The sequence below is a fragment of the Canis lupus genome, chromosome 2 (genome assembly GCF_048164855.1).
Source record: "Canis lupus baileyi chromosome 2, mCanLup2.hap1, whole genome shotgun sequence".
In the NCBI taxonomy this organism is placed as follows: domain Eukaryota; kingdom Metazoa; phylum Chordata; class Mammalia; order Carnivora; family Canidae; genus Canis; species Canis lupus.
Window position 1 is genome coordinate 56,866,529 of NC_132839.1, and position 21,932 is coordinate 56,888,460.

Below are 21,932 nucleotides of genomic sequence, written 5' to 3' on the forward strand. Positions count from 1 at the left end.
TGCTGCGGGCTGCAGGTGACCCCAGTGATTTCTGGAGCAAGCTTCCCCCCATAGAAGGTGGCATAATAGAGAAAACCTGCACAGAACACGGTGCTGGTCTGAACACTGAGATGACAGGCCTGTGTCAAGGGAGACTTTGCTGCTTACCATGCAGAACGTTTGCAGAGGATTGCCCTATTTTCCTCACTGCAGATCGGAGTAACCTGGACTCACGCAAGCCACTCAGAGGGCTGGCAAGGGAGATGTGGGCTGTGTGGCTCTGGGAAGATTCCTGTCATTCACAGGGTGCAGAAACCCTTGTGTGGATGAAATTTAATAAAAAACTTCTGAAGTTTTTGGAATCTTCTAGTGCCATCCAAAACAGAGAGTTATCTGTTCTCTGTGCCTTCCCAAAGCTATCAGATACCAATTTCACTTTTTAAAGTGCAGTGTTCGAATGGGTGTTTTGCTTGAACTGAAGTTCCTGCTGAGGTTTTAAAAGGTGACCATTGGGCGAGCAGAGCTATTTGAGGGGTACTTTTACTCCTCACTCTTTCCATTTGCAGAATGTTTTCCTCAGAGTAGCACCTGTGTCCTCTTTCTTTGATTCTTACTCCTTCTCAAGCAGGGGGAGTGAGGTACCCTTTTGATGGTAGAGTCAGTGATCTGTGTTCCTGGACCAGATGGGTCTGCACTCGGGGGTGAGGGGGGTGCTCCATCTACTTTATCTCTTTCTTCCTTGTCAACCAGTCAAGGCAGTGATCCTGGTAAGCCCTCTTCATGCTCCAACTTTTCCTGGTTGGGCTCTTCCAGGCTGCAGGTGATGATGGCAAGTGATGCAGGTGATAGCAAGCGATGGCAGCAAGTCCCCTGGGCTGTTGGACCCACCCATAGTCTCCAGGAGATGATTCTTCTCCCTGACCCCCCTCAACCCTGACAACGGGGGCTTAGTCTAATGACTCAGATGCCAGTGCTTGAGCTTTCCGTGAACCAAATGGAGCCTTTCTGTAAAAGCCATGTTTATTTCATCTTGGATTTTTCTATAAACATCCAAAGCATTATGAGAAAAAAATTCTCAAAGGAAATATGCCAAAACAATTAAAAGTGGTTATTAGAGGTTGAAGGGATTATGGGGTACTTTTTATTTTCTTTTGTGTTCATCTGGATCTTCAAAGGTTTCCATGGTGAATGTACGTTTCTTTGGTAGTGCGAAAAAAGCTTTTTTCTTACTCCTTCACCAAACAAAGCAGGAAGGAAGAAAGGAAAGAAGGAAGGAGTGAAAAGGGAAGAAGGGAGGAAGGAAGGAAAAGAAAGAAAGTCTGGAAGCAATGGATTTGCAACAATAGCACTTAAGTTAACTGTCCTATAGCTGAATCTTGGGGATGGTTGTGGGAATGGGGAGTGGAAGGGGGTAGGTGTCAGGGAGCACATACTGTGCATACCAGTTTGAGGGGGACCAGCAGGATGTCCTAGCCTAGCAGGGTCTCACGCAGACCCATCTCACCTTGGCCTTGAGCAAGGTCACTTCCCTTCTTGGTACATCCTTCAGCAGGGCGATGCCCTGGGAATCGCCCTGCCATAAGGACTGCCTGCCAGGGGGTCCTCATGGGGCCTTATTTGTAACCCGGTGACTTTACCTTTCAGACCACAGCAGAGAAGTCCCCTGGAGCCTACTTCCTTCCTGAGTTTGCACTCTCCCCCCAGGGAAGTTTTCTTGAAGACACAACGGGTGAACAGTTCCTCACCTACCGCTATGATGATCAGGTAAGAACCTCCTAAAAGAGCCTACCTTTGGCTTTGCCATTTGCCAGTGGGCAGGAAACAGTTTCTCAAAAATAATTTCAAAATAATTATGTTTTTCCCTCCTTGGCACAACTAGTACAATAAGCCATTGACTCTCTGGAAGGATCCCAGATCTCTGGGCTGCCCATGCCTGCATACAATTTCCTATACAATGTGTGGTTCTTGCTCTGGTTGGGATGTCAGCTTGAATCACTTTTTCTTATTCTTATTTTTATTGGAAATCTATGATGGATTCATTCATTTTAGTGATCACCAAATTTATTTATTATCTGAAATCATACAGGACTATTGTTTTCTGAATAAGCCTTCCTTTCTTTGCCCTTCTGGCGTTTGCTTCGTTTCTTTCACCAGTGCCAAATGGATTTTTTTTTTGTCCACTTTGCAGAAAGGAACAAGGTAGGTGTGCCTCTGTGTGTGTGTGTGTGTGTGTGTGTGTGTGTGTGACACACTGGAGCTCATGGCAGCTCACCAGAGAACAAGGCTGTGCTTGGCTGAGGCATGGAAGCTGGGCCCGTGGGACTGGTTCCCTTCCACTCCAGCTCATGTTGATGCCTTAACTGCATGAAGGGTTGTATGTGTCTGAAATTACTCACAACTTGTTTGAAGCAAAGCATGTCCACTCTGCCAAATGCAGAGGTGAGGCCTGAATTCATGAGGCAGTAGGGTGAGACTTATGGGGATGGACGTATGGGCAGTGAGGGGATGGAGGACTTGGGTGGTCCTGGCAGAGCTTGGCACCTACAGGGCCAGGTGCAGATGCAGAATGGGGTGAGAATGTCTCCTCAGGGCACATGATGGTGTAGAGCAAGGTGGCCCAGTGACCGAGAGTACTCTTCTGTGTGGTCAAGGCCTGATTGCAGTAGGCTAGTTAGGGAGTGAAAGGTGCTTCTCAGGAGTGGCAGCTCTGGGTTGGTCGCTCTGGCATGTGGGCAGGTGTGAGATGTGATAATAGGGTGCGGGCCTGGCTGTGGGCAAGCTGGGCAGGCAGAGCTCTGGAGATGAGGTGAGAGTTACCAGCCTGGTGAGGGAGGCTGAGTCTGGTGCAGAGGGTGGCAGGAATGGTGGTCTGTCCCCAGCACCCTGCATCCCAACTTGGGGGAGGCCCCATTCTTTCCATCCTCCAGGCTGCTGCTGAGCAGTCTGCACTTGGGACATTTGGGTCTGCACCTGGGGTTGGGGTGAGGGGCAGGCTATGAACACAGGGTCCCAGCTGTGTGCAGGGAGCTACCCAGGTGCTCAGGAGCAGTGGTGAGAGGAGACCAATTTTTAATAAAACTTTTCAAGGTGCAATTAGTTTTCCAAGTATCTTGATGAGCGTGTGTGTGAATTGTTGCTGTGGGAAGCAGAAGGGGGGCAATCCCACGTTAATGTAACCAAGCCCAGTTATACTTCGGATGGGCATTGGGACCCAGCTGCTAGTGGGGTCTAAGCTATCATTAAGTTGGTTTCTATCCTTCTCCCCAGTGGATTTTTATGGGGCCTGTAATTTATGGCTGCTTTTAATTGAGAGATCAATGATCCAGCAGGTTTTGGTGTGAGAACTTCAGGGAGCTAATTGAGAGGGCAGTAGAGGATAAAAGAGGGTGTCTGGAAAATCATGAGCTACGTACTGTTTAATTAAAGAGTGGTTAATGCCTTCTCCACGTCCTAAGGACACGCTGTATTTATATTTAATATAATAACAATATACAAGCTAGAAAAAGAGGAAAATAAGCCCCTTCAGCCTTTTCAAAAGGCCTAAAGGAGATCATCAAAGTGTGTGGCATGCTGTGGAAATTTTGCCCTGAAACACGGTGTTCCAAAAAGCCCCAGTGAATAGCACCTGAAAACATTCTGTATCCTCCCTATTGTGTGTTTCTCTTAAAGTCAGATGATAACAAGTCAGCAATAGGGCCTGCTTTCTGCTGGCAAAGGCAAAGGAAACAAGAGACACGGGCCTTTGTACCAAACTAGGTGTATCTCCTAAATGAACTCTAGAACACACTCTTCTAGAGAGAGTCCATCACCCTGGGCCTTGGTCTTCTTTTCCTCTTAATGCCGAGCATGCAGCCTGCATTGTACTGGCAGGACCCTCTCTGGCAGAGGGAAAAGAAAATGAGTCTAGCGTTACCCAGCTTGAAAAATCTCCTGGCCCTGCAGCACACAATGAAATGTGCAGACCAATTAGGGGCACAGGCTCTGGAGTCAGATTGTGTGGGTTTTGAATCCCGCTTCTGACTCTTGACTTCCTATGTGACTCTGGGCATGCTACTTTGCTTCACACTTCACGCTTCCTGTGTGAGATGGAGATGTGGATGGCATCTACCCCGAGGAAATGCTGTAAGGATGAAAGGAGGTCATTCATCTAAGTCTCTCTGCATAGGGCCTGGTGCATGTAGGCATGTGATCCAGCTATTGTCAGGACTCATATGATTTGCAAAGACCCTTTTTGGAGCATCTCAGATATCCTTATGCTGAAGGAAAGGAGGAAGCATATTCTTCACTCTCATCAGGGACCTCACACAATAATTAATTAAATTAATTAATTAAAATGGATTTTTAATTAATTTTTTGTGGAGGTATAACATGCATATAAAAGTACACACATACAAAGTATGGAATTTGATGAACTTTTAAATATCTGTGTAATCACCATCCAGATCAGTAAACAGCGTGTCCAACTCCTAGGAAGCTCCATATACCTCCACCAAAGAAGTATCACCCTTCTGACTTCTGTCAGTTGTGCTTTTTATTTTGAATTTTACATGAATGGAGTCACATCGCATGTACCCAGATGTGTCTGGCCTCTCTCAGACAGCATTATGCCCGAGAGAGTTGACAAGTTGGCCTATCCCATGTACTTTAGGGTTTCATGTCCATAAATTATATTCTTTGGAACAAATTGTCTTGTATTGGAACATGCAGCAGCACATTGAGTGGCATGTGACATTGGTCCCTGCATGGGAATTCCCAGGCTGACGCTAAAGGGTTTTCAGGGCTGTCCTTCTGTCGCTGTGCAGAGTCCACATCTGGAGAGTGGTGGGGACAGGTGTGTGGTGTCACCCCTGTCACACTCAGCAGCTGCTAGGATCCACAGACTCTGTCCTGGCCAGAAACAGGCGCTGGTCTGTGTGAGCAGCCACTGGGCAGCGTCTGCAATGTCATGGGGTGCATGTACCCAGTTGAGGCGCTTGTAGATTTGCACAGAGGCCTCGTTCTGCTGGCAGAGCCACCTGAAGCCAGAGCAACAGAGAACTTATGCTGTCGAGGCTGCTGTCTGGTTTCTGAAGTTATAGCATCAGGAGTGGGTTGCCAGGGATTCTCCTATCTACAAAATCCTCATTGGATAAAAATGGGGAGCAAGCAGGTAGAGGAGAGATGTTTGCTGTCTTCAACAGATCTCTTAGGACTTTTTTGAGTATTTTTTCTTGGCCTGCTTTCAGGAGGACCTGTAAGGTCACTCTTCCAACATCTCCTAGATTAGGTGTCTGGAAAACTAATAACCCCGAGGCCAGTAAAGCACAGCTGTGATGTAGGCTGTGTTTAATGAGTCACATAAAAGGCACAGTGTGGATTCTGCAGGGGCCGAGGCAGCTTCTGGAGCAGACGGCAGGGCCGAAGTGGGCGGGGGAGCGGTGCGGCTCAGTGCAAATGGGACTAGTCAGGCAGCCTTCGGTCTTGCTTCTGCTGCTAATGAGCTTGTAATTTAACATAGGTTTTCAGCATCTTTGGACCTCAGATTCGCCATTTGTTTTGAAAAACAAAGTGGTCGTGTTTCATGATCTGAATGCCTTCCACTCTGGAACAATCTGTTGGTTTTTTTTTTTTTTTTTTTTTTTTTTTTTTTTTTTTTTTTTTTTAAACTATAGCTAGAATAGCCTGCATTACAGAGTGTTAATTGGATCATTCTGATTATTGAGGCCTTGTTGCCAGAGGTGCAGTAAACTGTTACTTAGAGAATCATAGAATTTTATAGCTGGCACAAACCTTGGCTCAAATGCCTGATTTTATGAATGAAGGAACCATAGACTCTGGATATGAAGTGACCGACTCAAGAACACCCAGATGATTGTTTGAAACAATGAAGACTATGGCACACCAACCTCAGCCATCTAGCTGCTTCTCTCAAAAGAATCCCCCAGAAAATGATCTTCTTTTCTAAAAATCCTGCTTTCACCATAGTCAACAGACCTCAGTAGACCTAAGGAAAGGATTTCATATTACTGAGCTGCTTCCTTAGCAACTTCTTGACTTGATTCCTTCAGGAGTTAAGAATTATCTACCTGATGGCATTTTTTTTTTTTTTATTCAAGAGAGAGAGACAGAGGCAGAGACACAGGCAGAGGGAGAAGCAGGCTCCATGCAGGGAGCCTGATGTGGGACTCGATCCCAGGTCTCCAGGATCACACCCCAGGCTGCAGGCGGCGCTAAACCCCTGTGCCACCGGGGCTGCCCTACTCTGATGGCATTTATAAGTGTAATTATTATCACACTAGGAATGACTTTTTTTTTTTTTTTTCAGAGTTTGGGTGGAACATGGTAGCCTAAGTGAAAATGGCACTGACTTCCCATTAAGTGAGCGTATCCTTGCAGGGGCAGCATCCTGATGTTGGATTGCTTCAGTCGTACAAGGTAGTTAACACGTGTTCATTTGGGACAATGAGCAAAGGGTTTGTGGTTCAAAGACTTGTTAGTTAGCCAGCCTCTGCGGTAAATTCTTTTGTCATTCCTCATGTAGTTTTGGAGTTGATTCTGCAGAGGACCTGTTCACAGGCGAACAGCTGAATGTGGGCCAGGTCTAGGGAGCAGAGTCTTGAATTCTGCAGTTGGTTTGATTGGGGTGGGCCTCACTTTCGGCCTGTGTCTCTTTCTGGGAAAGAGGGTGGCAAGTCTTCATCCTTACCTCCAATTCACAGAAGCCTTAAATTTGGAACCTCAGAAGTTTATTATGGGGATGGATACAAAAGTCTGTTCTAGGTGTAGTCTTTCTTGGTTGGAAGTCATTTCTTTCTTTCTCTTTTTTTTAAGTTAGCAAAACTCAGGGTGCCTCGGTGGCTCAGTTGGTTAAGCGTCTCCTTTTGGATCAGGTCATGATCTCAGGGTCCTGGGTTCGAGCCCCTAATTGGGCTCCCTGCTCAAGAGGAGTCTGCTTCTGCCTTGTGCTTTCTGTCTCTCAAATAAATAAAATCTTTTTTAAAAAGTTAGCAAGACCCTTTGTTTTGCACAAATAATCTTTAATTTTTGTGTTTTATTTTTTAGTATGTGTTAGGTACAGGGAAATGTGGAAGGTGCATCTTTCTGGACCTTGTGGATTGCTAAAATACATTTCCTCTTATGGGTAGCCATAGTGGAATAAAAGGAGGTCAAGTGCACTTAAAAATTAGGATCCATGTTCATTTTCCTAAGGTCAGTGTGCTTTGTGTGTGTACATGTTGGTGTAATGTCAACCTTGGTAGCTTTAGGATATGAGACATCAAAAGGCAGAACAAACTTTAATTATTTGGACTCTAGGCATGTGGGACCAGGCTGCGTGGGTTTGGACTTTGCTAAAATTAACTCAGGATAAATTCTGATGTAAGCTTGCAGCTGGTTAGAGAATGCCTTGATCTCATGTTATAGAGGTCCTTGTACACCTGTTTGTACCCATCATCCCTTCTCTGCGGTCACCTTCTCTATCCTGTGGACTCCACGTAAGGAACCCCTACTTTGTCTCTTACTGCCCACGTTTAAGTGGATTCAAAACTTTTTTTCAAGTTAAAAATTCTGTCACCTATACTGATCTACCATTGCTTTTGGTGACTTGATTTTCAAATTCTTACTGTCTCCTGCTACTTCCTCCTGTTCATTTTAGCTTTTAAAACCTGACTTCTAGTACCACCCTCCCCCTGCCCCAGCCTCACCCTCAGGCAGGCATCCTTTTTAAGAATTTCAGTTACTTTCCGGAAGTCAGATCCAGACTCTCACGTGACTCATTCTATGTTTGTAAAATTCTGTCTTTGTAAAATCCTAAGGCATTATGACGCTCTGGATGGAGTCACGGTTGACTCTTCTCTTTCCTTCCTTGGATGCCACTGACCGCCTATTTGTGTGATTTCTCGTTTCAAAATGCCTCTCCAATTTGTTTTTCCTCTACTATTTCCATTGCCAGGGAGGCAGAGGGCTGGATCTGTGGCCCTGACAGGCATCTGGAATTGTAGCAAGTCAGAGTTGGAAGGACGTCTAGGGATTCTGTTTTTTCAGGTGAGGAATCCGAACCCCAGAGAGGAACAGGGTCTTACCCAAGATCACACAGCCAGGCGGTAGCAAAGCCAAGTGCCTGTTCTTTGCTCTTAAGCTCAGTTAAGACATTTTTACATCTAATCTGTGGGAAGGAAAAGTATGAGAGAAATGTTTGAATGAATTTTTAATACTAGTAGTAGCAATAATATATTAATAATGAAGTCTTTGTGTAGTCTCATTTCTAAACTTCTCTTAAAAGTCTTTTTTATTCTACTATTATGACAAACCTAATTTTCCTTTTCCGTATTGTAACTATTGATTTATGCATTTTTTTTCTAAGGAGAAGAAATCTGTTTGCTGTGAGTACATCTTTCTCAAAGTAACTTCTTCTGAACTTTTCATGAATATCTTGGCGAGGAGCTTCATTGTGGTTAAACTGTTGGCAGGCCTCAGAAATATCACTTGACATTTCCAAGTTATTTATGTAATAGTTTTTAACTTGGGAAGTGTATACCAACTTCTGAAATTTCTGGTGGAAGATGATATAGATGCAGCCCTTGAATGTATAGGGTATTGTCAGCTCCTGCCCCCAATCAAAACGAGTGTTCACATATTCTCCAGATAGGAGAGTTTCCGTGTTGTTTCTGGCCTGTGTGTATAATGTTTTTAAGCAGCATGCCATTTGAGCTTGAATAGCTCATTCCTTTGTTAGTGAGTAATCTTGGTCAAATGTAGTTATGCTCCTTAAATATTCCAAAGATTTAGCGATCTAATGAGAAGGCGAGCTCATGGTCTATTAGGAGAGGACAAGAATACGTTAATTGGGATAACTTATAGTCTGTTCTCAGTTCAGGCACAGAGCAAATACATGAACGTTGCACATGAGGCAGTACATGCTGTTCTGATCAGCTTTGGCACACACGAACTCTGAATTTCATTATCATTGAGCTTTTAGCAGATCAGCTATTTCTCAAGCATGAAAGAATAGGGTCTGTTATTGGAGACTCAATGTCCAGCTTTTGAAGTATGCAGACACTTTCCTGTCCTAACGCTGTCTTCCTAGACTCATTTTTTGGGGGTACCATGTGATATTTTTAAATCACTCTCACCAAGTGGATATGAATGATGTGTACTGGGTGATGAAGGTCAACAGTCCCAGATGCAGCTTTCCCACCAAGTCTCTCCCTGCGGTCATGAGTGCTGAGAGACCCATCCCATCCTGACAAAGCCCTTGATGCTTGTGCTCAGTTGTCCCTTCTGTCTGAGATCAGGCCAGTCCCTGCTCGGAGATGTTCCGTCTTTAAGCACTGGGAGACTAGGTCACTTCAAGCAACCCCACTGTGTCATCCTCACTCCTTAAATGAAAGTGAGTGTGCCCAACCTCTCTTCTCTGCTCCCAAACATGTGTTCCTCTGCAGTGTGCACCAGGGCTTTCTTTCCCTGTGGCATGGCAGAGGGAGTGGTTTGGTTGTGTCTGCCATCGGCAAAGTGCAGGGCACAGGACAGGGAATTGGACTTGCAGCCTTGCCATAAGGATGGGGAATAATGGCAGGTGGAGGCGGGATGGAGCCATGCCGTGTCTTTTTTTTGTCAAAGAGAAGAAACAAAACAAAGGTGAGTTGATTTGCTGGCCAGGGGAGAGAGAGCCATGTCAGGCAGGAAAAGACATTGCTGATCCTCTCCAAGCTGGAATGGGAAGAGCTGGATGTAGAGGCAATGATGGAATTTATTCCCTATCATGAGGGATTTCAAGCATTATGTTTTGATTGGCTTATTTGGAGTTTGGAAATGTTTCCTTTGGTTGGGCCAATTCTGGCTTCCATCGCTAAAGCGGAGGCATGGCTTGCAAAGCACCTCCTGACAGGCTAAGGCTCTGTGCGGCTTGGGTCATTCTGTGGACACTTTTGTCTGCTCCCATGTGGAGCTTTGTCTCTCCAGACCGTATTTTCTTGGATCTGGACTTGGGGGACCCGAGGCATCTTTGAGGCCTCAGATGGCGGGAAAAATGCTCTGCCATGTGGATTCCTGGGGCCAGGTGGAAAAGTATCTTGAAAGTGTCTGTTGTGTTACCCTCTATATTGTGTTATCTTTTACACTACTCTGAATATTAGTCTTATGTAAGCTTCTATATGGTGGCCAGCCATCCTGGTTTTCCCAGAACTGAGATGGTCCAGCAAACTGGAACAGTTGGTCATCCCACTTTGCAGACCAGACATTACTGTCCACCCTTGGGCTGCGGTTACTAAATGGGATTGGTAGTCCTGAGATGGGGTGCTGCTGGCTGCCATGCTTGGTAGGACATTCCAAGGGCAAGTAGGGGGCAAGTGTGTAGCTGTTAGGGATGCCCCACTTGGATGCTCTCTGGAAACTGCCTTCCAGTGAATTTCCAGGCCTGCTTTTATTAAGGAAGCTTTCATGTGTCCTTTCCTGTGGCTCTTCTCCAATGGCAGCCTCTGCACAAACTGTCCCAGTTCTTGGAACATCGCCCTCTGCTTCCCTCCCCCTCCCCTGGCATTTCTGCTGAGCTGTTTATCTTCCAGCTCAATTATGACTTTGTCAGGGAAGTCCCTTGATTCCACCCTCACCTTCATTTCCCACCCAGGTAAGACTCAGTCTGCATTACTTGCTTACATCATTTCCTGCCTCCTGAGCAGACTGTGACCTTCCTGGGTGGTGGAGGAGGGAGTGAGGAGAGAAGGCGGGTGTGGTCATAGAGGTTACTTGGTCAATTTGAATTTCTAGTGCTAGTCTGGGTGACTTCTGTATCCAAACAGCAAACCCTGTGGGGCTGCTGCATCATGTACTGTTCCAAGAAAGCACAGTCCAGGATCTGAGGTTTGGAGCACTTTCTGCTGAGCCTCCTGTCCCTGGGGTCAGCAGTGATAGTCCTGGACAGTGACTGATGGCCTTTAATATTGCCTCCCAGAAACTGTTTCAATTTCTTCGTCATTCTGCACATACACAATGGTCTTGGACAGGTTTCTACTTCTGAAAGTTAATAATGTGTGGCTGCTTTTTAAAAATTTTATTCTATTTTTTTTAAATTTATGATAGTCACACACAGAGAGAGAGAGGCAGAGACACAGGCAGAGGGAGAAGCAGGCTCTATGCACTGGGAGCCCGACGTGGGATTCGATCCCGGGTTTCCAGGATCGCGCCCTGGGCCAAAGGCAGACGCCAAACCGCTGCACCACCCAGGGATCCCTGTGCGGCTGCTTACATGAGTACATTTGAGTTATGTAGAAATTAATGAATATTACATACACCTCCCTTCCCAGAGCCAGGTTGAAATAATGAAGTACTTTCTCCATCAGTTCTTCCCTCACCCCCTTGGAGGTTGTCCCATTGATTCCCTGTCCTCTGGCCCCAGCACAGTGGTTATTTCCTCCCCTGCCCCTGCCCACAGGCTCTGAGCCCCTTAGGGGCAGGGGCGAGGTCTTCTCATCATTATGCTCTCAGATCTGACTCACAGCCTGGCACATAGTAGATGCACAGTGAACATTTGCTTGTTGAAAGTTCTATCCCTTGTGTGAAACCTTAAGTGGGTCCCATTTGTCCCCTCTTCTGAGATAGCTCAACCCTTAAACAGTGTTCGTGTCACTACATAGCTTGGCCTGGGCTACCTGGCTCCTCTAATCCTTCATTTCTTTTCATGTGCCCAGCGCCCTGAGCAAACTGCACTTCCTGCCCTTTCCATCCTCCACCTGTGGTCAGCCCCTTGGGAAGAAATCAAGTCTATCTTGATTCCTTGCTTGTGTGTATGTGTGTTCATTTCTGTTTTTTACTCTACCTGAAACTGTGGAAAGAACTTCTTTCCAAACACCGATAATCTGGAGATTTGGTTGGAGAATCAGATTGTTTTGTTGGGGACACCAGCTGCCCTGCTTCTAATTCTCCACTCTTTCCACATGGCAGACAGACCACCAGTACTTCTGATGCACCTTAGCTGATGCCTTCTTTTGAGTCCTTCCCTCTGGGATTTAATGCTGATGTTTTTAAATTTTGTACAGATCAAAATGGTTGAGCAAACTTTCCTTTCTCATTAGGAAAGGCAAGATTTTTGACTCAGAATTTTTCCTTTTGTATTAGGTTCATGCTACACTAAAATATATACATAGTGAATAGAGCAGCGATGTGTTAAATATATGCATTAAGTATAGCTGTGCTCCATTTGAAAACCTAATCCTGAACACACTGTTCCCACAAAGGATAAGATGCCTTAAACTGAGGCCTTGGTGTTTGACATCTGTGCTGGTAGCAGCAGGTCTAAGAGGGCAATTAGGCATTCAAGCTCTGATTCAGTCCTTCCCTCAGCAAGTATAGACTCACTCTCTATAATGGGCCAGGCACTGTGCTGGGTGTGGGGTGTGGTCATGTGAAATTGGATTGTTTCCAGCATAGCTCCTGCAAATCCAATCTTGAAAACTAGGGAAGAAGGGGCTTCTTCTTTTTCAAATAAGATTAAGATTATAGCTGTCCTTTATCAAGTAACCTTGATGTACAAGCATATTGCATGTGCATTATAATTACAGTTACTTCTCAAAACCATCTTCTGTGTTTTCTTCAGGAGCATATATACTGAAATTCATGATACAGAGGATATTAGCATGGCCCCTGGACTAGCTGAGATAAAATTTGTTAAGAGTTTAAAAAAAACAGAAAACAAAAACCAAGGAGCTAATATATGGGAAGGGAGAGAATAAGGTATAGCAGAGAAGGATGGAAGCCAGACTTTTTTCTAAACATCTGTCTTATACATTTGACTCTGGAATCCTGCAAATATTTTACAAAATCGTAAAATGAAATTAGATTTTAAAAAGTATACTCTCTAAAAATCTAAAATAAAGTAACAAAACTAAAAAAAAAAAACAACCTTTTTTTTCATTGGAAGCATATTAACCACACAGAGAGAATTATTAGAAGTGACTTTAACACATAGTAGTTTGACTGTATGTGGGTATATCCAAGGACAAAAGAACTAAAAATAAAATTATAAAATGTGTAATCTTATTGGTAGCAGCATCCATAATGCTACCTGAGACTGCTATGTGAGTAATGTGAGATAAAGCAAGTGAAAAATACAAGTGTGATCATCCATTTTTTTTATTCGTGGTATTCTTGAGAACCCAGATTCTTGGTGTGGGAGAAATGAGAGATAGACATAAAAGAGAAATGAAAAACCTGATAGTCCCAAGGTTGAAATGTAAGTATCTTTAAGAATCCCTGAGGTATTTGATCTTAAAAAAAAAACTAAAATAGGATGCATTTTCTAGCTCCATTCACTGAAAAGTCCTAAAATCATTGGCCAAATGACCAACTGACCGGTAATAGCACCCCTAATGCCCAGATTATGGTCTCTAAATATCATTTCCTGCATAGAAGGAACCAGGACTCATGAGAAAATGGCTTGGGGGTAGAAATATGCAGAATTAGACTGGAACATCATGTAATTAACTCTGGTAATCAGGATTGCTAGAACCTTTTCACAAGGGCTCAGGGGACAACTTGCAGAGACTCTTATGAGCATAAAAGGGGAAAATCTGAGCATCAACAAGAATAAAAACTACAAAGGATTTAAATATATCACATATGTTTAAATCCCTAAATTAATAATGATAACAAAACATATTAATCAATGTTGGTGGGTGCTCAGGAATCAATTCATGATATTGAAAATGAATAAGAGGAAGAACTCCAAATATTTATCCTGCCTTCTCTATGTGAGTTGTACCACTGAGTGACCAAATGGTAAATGAAGAAAATCTGTCTTTACTCCAGCTAATAAAGAAATGATGATAGAATGAGGATATCATCATTTTGCAACCTCCAGTGAACTGATGATTCTAGGCATAGAGTATCAGCAGCTGCTAATAATATCATAAAAAGAGAGACACGTAAGCATTATTTGTCTCTTGATGAAGAACACTATATCATCTGTGAAGTACTCCAGCCCTCTGTGGTATCTGTCCCCACACTCCATGAAAAATCAAAGCTCCAGATCCTACTACCCATTTACAAGGAATATAGGGTTCAGAGAAATGTATTAAATCAAATCATGGTTCTGCAACCACCAAAATCCAGACAGTGGGAAACTTTATAAGACAAACAACCCAGTTTCTTCAATAAATAAATTGTAAAGGAAAAAAGAAAGGACTATCTGGGGAACCAAAAAAAATTAAATGAGACTTAAAAGACATATCAAGCATTTGCAATATATGAACCTCATTTGGATCTTCATTTAAACTAATTAATTAGCCTGAATTATAATACCACTGATGGCATAAGAAAAATTGGAAAATTAATATATTATTATCAGTTGCTAATCTTTATAAGCTGGGAAAATAATAATGTGATTGTGTTGGAAAAGAGTATCTTTTACAGAATCACATGAAAATATTTACTGATGGAATGACATGATGTTTTGCATTTGCTATGAATTAATGAAGGAGAGTGGATAGTGGATGGGTAAAGATTGGGTTTGGGTTGCTGATTGTGGGGCTGAGTGAGTGACATTTGGGGTTCATGAATAGCATTCTATTTTACATTTGAAAATTTCCTTATTAAAAAGTAAAAAAATTAACAATTACAGAACAAACAAGAAAACAGACACTAACATTCCTGTGAGGTGGTGTCATTGCATTATTAGTAAGGAAGTTGAGCTCTGGAGGAGGTAATGATCTCACCAAACCTAGGTCTTTCTCAAGGGAAAAAATGTTTACTTTTTACTACACTAGATTACATACCCAAAATTAAAGAATGCAATTTATTTTTTTATTTTTTTAAAGAATGCAATTTAAAAGAAATCTCAACTTCTCAAAAAAATTAGCAGAAAAACATTTTACAATTAGATACTTCTTCTATAGATATTTCTTAAATAGCCCCTGACCTCTTTGTCACACTGAAATATGATAGAAACTAGTTTTCAATTTAGTCCCAAATTGTAAGTGTTGTAAATTAAAGTTTAATTTATTAGTATTCCATAGGGACTTGTAAAAGCATGCCATGATGTTTCACACATCCTGATGCCAGAACATGTTTGAGAAGTATTGATTTAGAGGTTGGTGACAAAAGGTATTTTGGATTGTCAGCATTGACAAAGGTTAGAATGTGTCCATGAGCATTACATTCTAAATAGTTATGTTAAGCACTAAAATATTTTAATGACAGAAAATATGCCTTGTTATTGGCAGTGAAACTGTGTTACTATTAGCATATTTTGCAAGTTGAGTCTATTTTGTATTCTAACTTGAAGCAGATTAATTCCCTGTCCCATTACAGGACAGTGTTCTTACAAAGTAAAAGTATCCCAAATTCAGCCCGTTTTAAGACATGTTTTTTTCTTAAGATTTTATTTCTTCATTTATGAAAGACACACAGAGACAGGCAGGGACATAGGCAGAGGGAGAAGCAGGCTCCCTGCAGGGAGCCTGATGCAGGACTTGATCCCAGGACCCCAGGATCACGACCTGAGCTGAAGGCAGATGCTCATTCGCTGAACCATCCAGGTGCCCCAAAACATGGATTTATGACACTATGAGCTTAGTGTAAACCTTCAGCTAAAATGTTTTAAAAGCATATTTTTTCCTCAGTTTTCAGCCTTAAAATATTCTACTTGTATTTTTTAAGTTAAAAAAACATATCACTAAACCTCCCAAACTTTACTGTAGGATATTAGAATAAGAGCCTAGGAAAGAAATGCAGAAAACATTCATTTTTTCCTAGGTTCAGATGAGTCAAGAAAATCTTTTTTTTTTTTTTTTTTAGCAGAAAATCTTCCATACAGTTTAGTTAAGCAATTTTTATATTTTTATTTTTAATGTTATAATTTATTTAGATGCAGCATATATACTCTTTAATTTAGCAAAATGGACCAGACCTGGGATTGGAACAGTTTGGGATAGCTGTGGAAGGTTGCCTTGTCTGCTGTGTGTGATCTTATAGCTGTGCTCTATGCCTCTTGGGCCGAACTCTTGCCACACACCAGAGGAAATCTTATTCCAAACAACCAGAGTTCATCTGATTAGCAAGATCATTAAACACCTGGTGGGCCCTATCATTCATGAGCATTTAGTGGCATTGGACCCAACAGTCACATTGTCCATATGCACACACTGGTGATTCAGATTCATAGATCCCTCAATAAAGAGTTTGGGTGAGTAAGGTTCCTTTCCCCAAAGGTCTCTGAGAGATCACCCTCCCCAACCCCCAATTCAGCAGCTCAGTTATTATCCAATTCCAGATAGATTAACCTCCTAGAGAAGTATAAGCCAGAGATATAAGAGAACCTACAAAAGGTTCTACAATTTGAGAGGAGACCTCCAATTCTCTAAACACTCTTAGGTATTGCCTTCCTGCAGAATAGTTTCACAACAAGAGTCCTAAGAAACACAGGACACTGCCTTGTTTTTTTAGAAGATGCTACCCTTATGAAACTAGCTTAGACTCTTGGGGGCAAAGTGGCCTATGGTGACGAAGGAAAGGCCTAGTTTCAAATGAAATAAAGATGCAGGAGGAATCAAGCATTCTGGATTCAGCAGAAAATCGAAGCAGAGAAAACAAATATCAGCCATTGAGTCACACAGGGAAAGGACAGGGAAATAAAGTTAGGAGAAGGAGACTGTAGCTATGTCGTATAGACATCAGAGAGCCAACCTATGTACTCATAAAAGAGAGGAGGGAAATGCAAGAGGAGAGGAAATTAAATGTTGTAAGACATCTTTGATTTACTGAAATCTTGTGCAAAAAAAAAATCCCAGATTATCACTAATGATGTTGATTGTAAGATGCGTTGTACTCTGATGGCAAAAACTGAAAAAAAAAAAAAAAAAAGAAGTGGTGTCATAGAATTTAGAAAATGCAAAACTAAAAAAACCTAAGATATAGGAATTAATATAGGCCACATTCTCTAAGTAATGCGAATAAACATTGGGGAACATATTTTCAAGCTAAGAACTATAAACATTTAGAAATGTTGAAATACTCTCCTAAAGCAATTATTGATCAAAGAGGAAATGAAAAATATAACTATACACTCTGTAGGAAATAACAAAAATTAGACTATCTCCAAAGTTATAATGCAACCACAATCTCTGTTGAGAACTGAACAGTTGGGGATCCCTAGGTGGCTCAGCAGTTTAGCGCCTGCCTTCTGCCCAGGGCATGATCCTGGAGTGTTGGGATCGAGTCCCACATCAGGCTCCCTGCATGGAGCCTGTTTCTCCTCCCTCTGCCTGTCTCTCTCTCTCTCTCTCTCTCTCTCGTTTCTCATGAATAAATAGTCTTTAAAAAAAAAGAACTGAACAGATTACTTCAAATATTTTCAGTAAATGTAAGCACTTAATATATTCAACAAGTGGTATTGGAAACAATTGGTTAACTATTTAGAGAAAGTTAATTTAAACCTTTACCATGTGCCAAAATAAATTCCAGATGGATTGAAGAGTTAAATAAAAATTAAACCATAAAAATATAAAAAGGCCATAAAAGTAGATGTTTCTCAAATTTCTCAAAATTACAATAAGAAACTTACAATGAATGGAAAGTGAAATGTATCGATGGGTTGGACTACTTAGAAGGCTGAAAGTGGATATTTGTCAAGAAACATTCAAATAAAAAGTTAAAGAAAAACTACACATAATAGAACTTATGTTAAAATGCTCACTATATAAAGACTTCTCAGATTGGCAAGAAAAATTAAAGATAGTAGATGCATATTTTAAAGGAAAATAATATATACCTCCATTAGGAAAGCAAGTGGTTAGCAGCCCTATGGAGAGATCCAACTTATACTGGATAACATGTAAATTCAAATAGTGACCAAATGCATTTTTACTTCTAGCATTACTTTAAAGAAAAGTATGAAAACTCAGTGGTGGTGCTTGTCGTAGGAGAGATTAGGTGTATATGGTGCTCCTGAATAATTCTAAGTACAGGCCTATTGATAAGCAGTTTTGCAACATGTATTAAGAGGCTCAAGAATATCTTTACTTTTTGATCCAGCAACATGTCTTTCCTGGGAATTTCTCAAGGGAATATTCTAAGTAAAACAAAATGTTTTATGCAAAAATACATTAATCTCTTGATTATTTATAATATGTGAAAACCAGAAACAGTCCAAATCTTAAACTATAAAGACATGGCTGAGTAAATTATGGGATTTTCTAAGATGGAATATTAGAAATTTTTATTGTATTTACACTTTTGAAATAACAGGGTCAATGTTAATATATCCCTAAGTTAAGATTGGGTCATAAAATCATACAAGTCTCTGATTTTATTCATATGTGGACAAAAAGAAAACATCAAGAAACACCTCAAAATGTTAACAGTGATTGTCTTTGGACTGTGGAATTATGAATGTTTTACATTTTCTTTTAAATGTATTTCTCATGTTTTCTACAAGTGTGCAACTAATATGTTGATCACAAAAACATGATCAACATGATAATTATTCTAGGTAGTGATGAAGGAGCACTCAGGAGATGTGACCAACCCCCATGAGGGTTGGGGGAAATTTTAATAAATAGAAAATGGCAGAGTGGACATCCTAAATCGGCCTAAACATTTTATTTTATTTTATTTTATTTTATTTTATTTTATTTTATTTTATTTTATTTTATTTTATTTATTTATTTATTTGAGAGAAAGAGCATGGTGGGGAGCAGGAACAGAGAGGGAGAGAGAGAGACCGAGAATCCACAAGCAGACTCGGTGCTGAGCGGGAAGCCTGACATGGGGCTGGATCTCATGATTGGGAGCTGAAACCAAGAGTCTGCTGCTTAACCAACTGAGTCACCCAGGTGCCCTAAACACTTATTTTTTTATTATAAATTTATTTTTTATTGGTGTTCAATTTGCCAACATACAGAATAACACCCAGTGCTCATCCCGTCAAGTGCCCACCTCAGTGCCCATCACCCAGTCACCCCCACCTTCTCTTCCACCACCCCTAGTTTGTTTCCCAGAGTTAGGAGTCTCTCATGTTCTGTCTCCCTTTTTGATATTTCCCACTCATTTTTTCTCCTTTCCCCTTTATTCCCTTTCACTATTTTTTATATTCCCCAAATGAATGAGACCATATAATGTTTGTCCTTCTCCGATTGACTTATTTAACTCAGCATAATACCCTCCAGTTCCATCCACGTTGAAGCAAATGGTGGGTATTTGTTGTTTCTAATGGCTGAGGAATATTCCATTGTATACATAGACCACAGCTTCTTCACCTATTCATCTTTCAGTGGACACCGAGGCTCCTTCCACAGTTTGGCTATTGTGGACATTGCTGCCCAAACACTTATTTTAATAATGCTCACCTTTTTCTGTGTATAGTGGTGATTCCCATTCTTGTTTGTCTTTAAAGAACTTCACCAAGAGATACAAGAGCTTACCTTTCCATTTTTTGTTTTTGTTTTTATATAGAGAAACTCTGTTTTCTTATGGAAACCCTTTCTTTTTCAGAACAGATAAGTCTACAGGATTCATCCTTGGGCGATGCATGTGCTCACGTGTTCAGTTTCACACACACAAATCCAGATACGTCCATTCCCCTCCTCCTGACATTTGGGTGAAATCGTATTGTAAGGTCAATTGAATATCCATCTATCAATGCAAAACTATTTATTTGCTCAAGAGTTGGTTTGAAATCAGAAATTTCTTTACTCCTTAAAGTTGCTCATAATCAAATCATTTAATGAAATATTTTATGATTAAAAAAGGTATAATAAAAAATTGAGTTTAGATGTGTTTGACCTGGGCAGAGAACCCTCTAGCAATGTTCCCTTGCCGTATCATTCAACCCTTACAACCAAACCCTACTTTGAGAAATATTGCATTGAAAGTAAAACCCAATTGCTTCGGGCAATCCATCAATTTGAACAGAACCATCAATGCAACACAAAAGGGAACAGGGACATATAGAGTGTCCCCACCCTCAGATGAACTAGAGTACGCCTAGATGAATTTCTCAGATGATTTCTGAAATGGAAGCAGCAGGAAAAAATGCACTGGGAATAAATACCTCAGTGGATCTAAATTTGAAAAAGACCACCCAGAACTATGGTTTTTGCTTTCATCTCTGAAGGACAGAGCAGGTCACTAGCGGAGTGGTACCTGACCTGCAGGTCCTAACTTTATGCTTTAGGAGATGGATGATGTCTAAAAATAGAAATTAAAAACCTGATATTTAAAAATGGCAGGGAGGGGCGCCTGGGTGGCTCAGTCCGTTAAGTGTCTGCCTTCGGCTCAGGTCATAATCTCCGGGTCCTGGGATCGGGCCCTGCATCAGCGCTCCCTGTTCAACAGGGAGTCTGCTTCTCCCTCTGCCTCTGCCCTGCCCCCTGCTCACTCTCTCTGTCTTTCAAATAAATAAAACCTTTGAAAAGAAAATTAAAATGACATGGAATTTTATAGAAGGTACTGTGTCTGTGTTGGTTGAGTACTGATTGCTCAGAGGAGGTGCTAGTGGACAAGACCAGGAGCCTTGGCCACCTATAATGTGCCAAAACAAGAGATTTATAGGTGGGAACTCCAGGAGGAAAGCCTGCAGGGTTGGATATGAATTGATATCCAAAGACTGGAATGGTGAACCAAGATGGACAGAGCATGGAGGATCCTCTGTGGAGTGGTACCCAGGTCACTGTGTGGCAAGGAAGAAGGAAGCAAGATAGGGCAGTTGGAAGCTGGCACTGGAGACTGGGGTAAAAGAAACCACAGAACAGGTTCACAGCAAGGCAAAGCCAGCTTCAGGGACTCAGAAGCTTAGTGGTTGGGAATGCTAGAAACACAATAAACAACTTACCCATTGCTTTTATAGTAATGAGTGTTCTCAGAAATGATCCTGAGCACCAACAAGGTGTTACATTCTTTTCTAGGTTCCTTGTCTAAAGGCTGTCACGTATGCTTTCTTTCCTTTTTTTTTTTTTTTTAAGATTTTATTTATTCATGAGAGACAGAGAGGCAGAGACATAAGCAGAGGGAGAAGCAGGCTCCCTGTCGGGAGCCTGATGCGGGACTAGATCCCAGGACCCTGGGATCATGACCTGAGCCAAAGGCAGATGCTCAACTACTGAGCCACCCAGGTATCCTGTATGCTTTCCATTTAAAAAGAGTTATACTAAAAATGATATTTGGGAGGAACACCCTTTATTACCTGGAAAATCACTAATTCCCCCAATGATGTCAGATAAATGAGTTATCACTGCGTTTTATCTCACAGATGCTTCCTTTGTCAGATCAAAACATACGTGAGTATCGCTGGGATTTAAAAGAAAGGGTTGGCATCCATGTGATCCCTTAAAAATGGATTTTTCCAGTAAATTTTATTCTGTTTGAATGATAATGGGCAATAATATATACCAGGGGCATTGCTTCTACATTTATCTACATTTTATTGATGAGTTTGGATCACAAGAAATACTCTCAGACTGTATTAGAAGTTGTATAAACTATGTTCAGCTCTCTTTTCACCAGTGGATTATCTTCCATAAAACCATTGTTTGTTTTCCACTGGCATTTCATGGAACTTATTGAATTTTCCTTGTTTGTACTAGATTATCTTTCTACTTCTCATATAGGGCTGGTTTTTCATCAGAACATCACATATGCCTGTTTATCTTTCTTTGTGTGGAAGGGGTAGGTTTATTTAGAAACTGCCAGCTTCAGGGACAGTGTCACTCTGAATTCGATTCCTGTCAGGCTGCAGTGAGCACAGGTAATGGATATTGTCGTAAATGACATTTGGTTCATTAGAATCTGTCAAAATGGGCTGGATAAATTATGGCCCTTGGAAAGAGCACAATACTGCATTGTATTGGGAAGCATGCTTTTAAAGAATTCCTGAGCTGGCATTTATTACAACCTGCCACATCATTCCATTTTCTGCGTTTCATTACATTGACCGTCTGGGTGTAATCACAAGAGTGAAATGGGAAACGTAAAATGTCTCCTTACACCCT

General features: G+C 41.6%; 1 protein-coding gene across 3 annotated transcripts in view; it reads left to right on the forward strand.

Moving 5' to 3' along the window:
- The window catches only part of ADAMTSL3 (ADAMTS like 3), a 338,402-nt gene that overhangs the window by 45,204 nt on the left and 271,266 nt on the right, over positions 1-21,932 (forward strand). For all 3 annotated transcript variants that reach the window (XM_072801596.1, XM_072801608.1, XM_072801605.1), the window contains exon 3: positions 1,624-1,743. In XM_072801596.1, coding sequence (XP_072657697.1) covers positions 1,624-1,743 — 120 coding nt within the window. The remainder of the gene's footprint in view (positions 1-1,623; positions 1,744-21,932) is intronic.